The sequence below is a fragment of the Quercus suber genome, unplaced genomic scaffold (genome assembly GCF_002906115.3).
Source record: "Quercus suber isolate HL8 unplaced genomic scaffold, Cork oak 2.0 scaffold_503, whole genome shotgun sequence".
Classification (NCBI taxonomy): domain Eukaryota; kingdom Viridiplantae; phylum Streptophyta; class Magnoliopsida; order Fagales; family Fagaceae; genus Quercus; species Quercus suber.
This window is the reverse complement of record NW_027069952.1, coordinates 183857-190458: the sequence shown is the minus strand read 5'-3', so window position 1 is coordinate 190458 and position 6602 is coordinate 183857. Positions and strand designations below refer to the sequence as shown.

The 6602-nt window shown below is 37.0% G+C and overlaps 1 protein-coding gene across 1 annotated transcript; it reads left to right on the top strand.

The window, feature by feature from the left end:
* Positions 1-777: 777 nt before the first annotated feature.
* Positions 778-3228, top strand: LOC112011944 (omega-3 fatty acid desaturase, chloroplastic). Its single transcript, XM_065763356.1, has 6 exons — positions 778-1611; positions 1795-1884; positions 2071-2137; positions 2578-2670; positions 2771-2956; positions 3064-3228. Exons 1-6 carry the CDS (start codon positions 1106-1108, stop codon positions 3160-3162), a joined length of 1041 nt encoding a protein of 346 aa, XP_065619428.1. The 5' UTR covers positions 778-1105; the 3' UTR covers positions 3163-3228.
* Positions 3229-6602: the final 3374 nt, after the last annotated feature.

Below are 6602 nucleotides of genomic sequence, written 5' to 3'. Positions count from 1 at the left end.
TTTTTTTTAAATTACCAAAACCAATTTTTGGTCAAAATCAGGCACTTGACCAAGCTCTTAGTTGTTCAATTGACACGTTCGATTTGAGAATGTGAAACCCCTCATCCCCCTCTCAAGAATCAACATATCAGATTAAAATAAAACAATCAACATGATCAAAGTCAAATAATTTGAAAGTTTTCAGAAAATTGGGCTGACCAAGATGGATGAACTGAACTACTAAGACCACAAAATTTTGACTCTAAAACCGTGTGAATTCTTCATAAACTAACAATTACAATGGGAAATGACACAAAATATAATACAAAGAAACCTGTACCGACCAAGTTTGCTCATTTTGAAAGAGTAACGCAAAGAAAAGCCATTCAAACACTTCGAAAAGATGAGTCGGCTCATTATGGTACTGACTATGACCCCAACCCAAACAAATCAAAGAATTCCACTGATTGACTCAACGAACCAGACTTGACCACGTCAGCTCTCTTTTGTCCTTTCACACACTGCGTGGACCCACTTTGTACATACAAGTTACAACAACCAATCCTCGTGTTTCCGTTTTAAACACAAGGATAACTATTCAAACCAAGTTGGCAGTCATACCCAAATATTCAAACTTTCTTTAATTAAAAGCTCTTACCGTTTGAGCAGCAGAGGGCAGGTTCACACCTACGTAAGATACATGCATGTGTATATTAACAATAAGTTTAAAATCACTCTTTTCTGTAATAAAAAAGGGTTTAGACTTTAGAGTCATAACTTTTTTCATAAATTCAGTAAAGTGATATCTGTGATGGGCATATATTAGAATCAATGACAACTTATCTACCTTATAATAATTCTACCTAATAGCTCTGAAAAATATGGTGAAAAAAAAATGTTATTTATAGTATTATTTTGTATATAAGAATGCATGTACATACATAACAAGAAGCCAAAGTTGAGGTTTGTTGATGGGATGAGCGAGGTCCTTGTGTTATCTATCTACTTAATTCACATCTCATATTTTGTTCATTCTAAGCTCTCAAACTCCCTCTGTGTCTGTCTCTCTCTTTAGCCAAAAAGACTCAGAGCTGAAATTCTTGAATTTTCTTCATCTGGGTCTCCAATGGCGAGCTGGGTCTTAACAGAATGTGGCCTAAAGCCTCTCCCTAGAGTCTACACTCGCTGCAGAGACAGACTAGAGTCAAAGACAGCCTTTTCTTCCAAGATGAGGCTATTACAAAACAGTAAAAGCCGCTGTCTTGGTTCTTCTTTGAGACTGTTTAGAGGGAACAATTGGGCTCTAAATGTGAGTGTTCCATTGAATACTGTCACATCCGTGGGTGAGGAATATGAAGAAACAGAGAGTGTTAATGGGGTTGAAGATGATGGCGAATTATTTGACGCCAGTTCACCACCTCCTTTTAATTTGGCTGATATCAGAGCAGCCATTCCAAAGCATTGTTTGGTTAAAGACCCTTGGAGATCTATGAGCTATGTTGTGAGAGATGTTGCGGTGGTTTTTGGATTGGCAGCTGTTGCAGCTTACTTCAACAATTGGATTGTTTGGCCTTTGTACTGGATTGCACAGGGGACCATGTTCTGGGCTCTCTTTGTTATTGGCCATGATTGGTAATCATATCAAACACCTTAACCTTTTGTTGAATTTACAATATTGTTTTCTTGGTTTACATTTCTTTTCCAAGAAAGCAAGGATTTATAGTAGTTTTCCTTGTGTTAATTTCAAAAGTAATTTGAATACCAATTTATATATATATATTTTAGTGTGAATTGTGTTACATTTTAATTTTGCAGTGGTCATGGGAGCTTCTCTAATAACTTTAATCTCAATAGCGTGGTGGGACATATCCTTCATTCTTCAATCCTTGTACCTTATCATGGATGGTTAGTTCTTGAAACCTTGCTGAATCTAGAATTGATTCTATTGTCCTTTTATGTTTTTGGGATGAATTTGAAAAACTACTATGTTTTAATAGGTTTATGCACTATATGAAATGTGTCAATCATAAGTTGAAGGCATCATAATATGTCTAGTAATCATAATGATTTCACTTGTCATGGATACTACAGGAGAATCAGCCACCGGACTCATCATCAAAACCATGGACATGTCGAAAATGATGAATCTTGGCATCCAGTAAGTTTATGTGGCCATGGCCTCTCTCTCTCTCTCTCTCTCATTTGTTTTCCTTATAAAGTAATCAAAATTTAAAGGGAAAAAAAAAAGAGTAAAGACGAGATATTGCAACTAGAACTAGTAGAGGATAGGATTTTATTCAATATGGTAGTTTTATTATACACCTATATTATTATTATTATTATTATTATTATTATTTATTTTTGTAATAAGTTGTCAGAGAAATCTGAATTTTATGTTTTTGGTAATTTTGATTTTGGATTTGGGTTTTCTTTAGTGGTTTTGAGCATTGGAGGAAACATGATACAGACATGTGTCTTAAAATAGACACATGTCAGTCCTGTGTCCCATCATGTGTTTCCTATCCACAAGAGGGGAGCGGGAAGCCTTACCCCTAGTTTTAATTATAGACTCACCATATGCATTGTTTCTGCAATCAGTTGTCCGAGAAAATCTACAGGAGTTTGGATGATGTCACCCGAAAATTGAGGTTTACCTTGCCATTTCCAATGCTTGCTTATCCTGTCTATTTGGTGAGCCTTCTACATTTTGTAAATTGATTTATAAGTAGTGGTTTTTTGTCCAAAATAAATTTCCCTTTTTCGCTGATATGCCTTTGGTATCTTATTATAGTGGAGTCGAACTCCTGGAAAGAAGGGCTCTCATTACCACCCAAACAGTGATTTGTTTGTCCCAAATGAAAGAAAAGATGTTATCACCTCAACTGTTTGTTGGACTGCAATGGTTGGACTACTTGTGTATTTAAATTTTGCAATGGGTCCTGTCCAAATGCTGAAACTCTACGGCATTCCCTACTGGGTAGGTTCAGCTTTTCATGCTTGATATATATATTGCTGAAAATAATGCTTGAATCATTTGTGTCATAGGAAAGAATGTATCTGATTAAAATGTATATTGAAATGCAGATATTTGTAATGTGGTTGGATGCAGTGACTTACTTGCATCACCATGGCCATGAAGAGAAACTTCCTTGGTATCGTGGAAAGGTATGGGATTGGGATTGAATTTGTAAGTTTTTCCTTTTTAACTACACATCAACCATCTTGATCATGTTTAGTTTTGTTGAGAATTTATANCACCTTAGTCTGAGCAACAAAGATATTGTGACCTGTTTTGGAGCTTGCCACCATCACCAGCTCGTGGGCTTCATGTGTCGCTAGTGAGTCCTCGGCGTGAAACCCATCGGAAAAAGGACCATGGTTCACCACTGGGCTTGTCGCCGACATCGAAGCAAGTTGTCTCGCTTTGCTGACCATTACCAGTGATGCCAGTGACTCCTCAGCGAGAAAAACATTAGCGTCTTTGACGACCTAAGCTTCCGAAGCTGTGTGAAGGGTTTTGGACATCACCGATGCATGGGCTTCCTTATTTAAAAGTCTCAGGTCACCCATAGATGGGCTTACACCCTCTTCCATCCTAGATGGGCCAGTGGGCTCTGGAAAAGAGATCAATGGAAGGCCCACTTGATTACCATCATGGTCAAAGCCCACCACAGGTTTGTGAACCCGTGAAACATTAGAAGAATCCACCATGTGATCCCTCTAATCCCTTGAAACCCAAATAGAATTCCTCAGGCCACCTTTTTTCCATGCCACACTCCTTTTTCCTTCCCCATTCACTTCTACAATCAAGCTTTTTCCAGTCCAGTTTGACTTCTTCAATTCACACTTATTTCCATAAACATGTTCAGTCCAATTTGATTTGAAATTCAACGGAGATCTCCTTTTATTTCGTACCGGATATATCTTTCCAAAATCAAAGTCCTCTGTACTACGCCGAGAACCCACTTCTGTGCCTCTGAGAGTCGTCGGACCTGGTAAGTTCACTGCCGTTTTGCTCAGCAGGTTTTGCCTCTCCCCCTTACTATCCCCTAACAGCCATTTCCCTTTATCATGGGTGCTCAACCGATGAGGCTGATTTCTACCCCTTACCTGCACCTGATGCCCACGCACCGTGTCGGAAAAAGATTTAAAAGGTTGAACCCCTGAGCTATCCTTATGAAGCTGAGCCAAAAATTGCCCAGTCCCTACATTCACATAGTTTTCAGGTTCCAATATCTTCCTTAACTCTAACCCAAAAACCCTCCATCCATTCTTTGCTCTGCCTACTGGAATAATAATGGACCTCCTAGACCCGCCAACTTTAAATTCAGTCAATAGTAGGAACAAGCCAAAAGAATTAGAGATCCATTGGAGGGTGTAAGCTAAATCACCTTCCCTAAACGAATAAAAAAACTTTGGACTGACCCCAACGACAATCTGTTCTATACTCTTCATCAACCATTGTGCCACATTCTTACACATGAAGACCGACTTCATGAAGTACCTACTCCGCTCAAAACTCCTTAAAGAAAAATACCGTCTCCCTTCTTCTACCCCCAGTTGAAAAAGTTTGGATTCAATAAAAAAAGCTATGAACCCCACCCATAATGAATGACAAATCACTAAGACAACAATCTGTGAAAATTTAAGAAAAACTCTAAAACTTAGGCATCAGCATTCAGAAATCCATCCCTAAAAGATTTGAACATCTATCATTTTGAAATTGAAGTCGACAACTTAAATTACATTTGCTTGGAAATCTAAAGAGCTAAAATAATAAAGTTGTCCTTACACACTTATATTTTCTAACTTGAAATCTATCAACAAAAGGCTTATATTTTACGTTCTTAATGTCTAGGAACGCCAGTCCTTGTAACTTCATTCCATCGTGGTCTGGTACAAGTATCGATCCTTTGCTTGGAGCATGAGGTGGATTATTATCTATTAATTACATTTCATATATTCCCCTTGCCAATGCCTTCCTGACTCATATACAAGTATATAGTTGTGTAGAGGATGTATCATTTTCAGCCTTGGTGGCAATGACTAACTCAACCTTTTATAGCGTAAAATTGTAAATGAATACATGAAGTTTGAAAACCACCGTTATAATTTTCAACTTCACCTGTTCATTCCTTTTTCTAGTTGGTTGGAATGAGTCCTTTAGAAAAGTCATTGGAGAAGCTCAATGATCTTTGGAGAAAGAAGCTCTTTGAAATGATTGTGGGTTTCGAAGTTGGTGTGTTTATTGGTACAAGCTTAGTTTTGTAAATTTTTTGTACTTCAAAGTGGATACTAATTTAATCTGATGTTAATCTTTAGAGGTTTCTCTTTTATTTATTTATTTATTTATTATACCTTATCATTCAGTCTACAATTCCAGTAGAAAATGTCCCCTCTTCAGAGTTGAATTGGTACTTGCTTTTCAATTTAAGGGTTTTTTTTTTTGCTTTGCATATTTAATGATGTTTACATATGGTACATTCACTTAGTTTGATTGTTATATTAGGCTAATGGTGTATTTTGGTTAAGATGTTTGTCACATTTGGGATATGCATTAATTGCATTTGCACCAAAAGCTAAGTGAGAAGATAAACAGAGGAACTGAAATGGAATGGCCTTGAAAATTTGTTAATTAGTTTGTTTAGAGGCTACTGTAAAGTAGAGACGAGATTAACAGTTCATTGCGGATGCTTTATAAGTATATGCTTGAAAAGATGCTAAGAGCTTTTGTACTAGTTGCAAATTGCACATATATTATTGTTTTTTTTATCAGAACAGGGAGGAGAGTGTAGCTCAATTTTTCTTTAAAAGCCCAAAACACTATGAGCTAAGGTTCGTCTTTTTGAAAATTGTCCCCCCCTTTTAATAATTATGATGTGTTGAGCTTGTTGGAACTTGGAAGACATCAATTAATCTAGGCGGTGGGTGCATTGTTTCTGCCATGTATCACGTGGAGATTATTGCATTGTTTTTTGCACGTTTTGATGATCGAGTCTTCTAATCAAATGATTTTTTGTATCATATAATATTTGTTGTCACTTAGTAATGGGGTAATCCATATGATGCAGAAAAATTTATCTGGGGTACCACATTACCAACTTGTACTATTTGTATTGTTTTTAGACACAGCGACAGCCACAATCACAGCCACAAGTCCATAACTGTATTATCGTGTATGTATGTCTGTGTATATATATATATATATGCACTTTCCCCATGTCATGTCAAACACCCACGAGGATGTACCAACGTAAGCAAAAACTGTCCAAGCTTTTAACGTCTGTTTGTTATTGGTAGTTTTTAGATAGTTTATTTGTTAAATATGAGATCAAATATATAATTTTTGGTAGCTTATTTACCTGATTGTGTGACAAAAAATATAAATTTTATTTATTACATGTGTGACCAAAAAAAGTAAAAGTTAACTTATATTTTAGTTGCCAACGGGAGGCTTGGCTAAGTGGGTAAGACTCGAACGTTTCGTGCAACACACCTAGGTTCGAGTCTCGCTCTCGCAGGAGTCTGTTGGTGAGCATCCTAAGTGGGGTTAAAATCTCACACAGGTTGAAAAAAAAACTTCCGTGGTCCGCCTGACGCCTTACCTGGGGTGTAATATAACC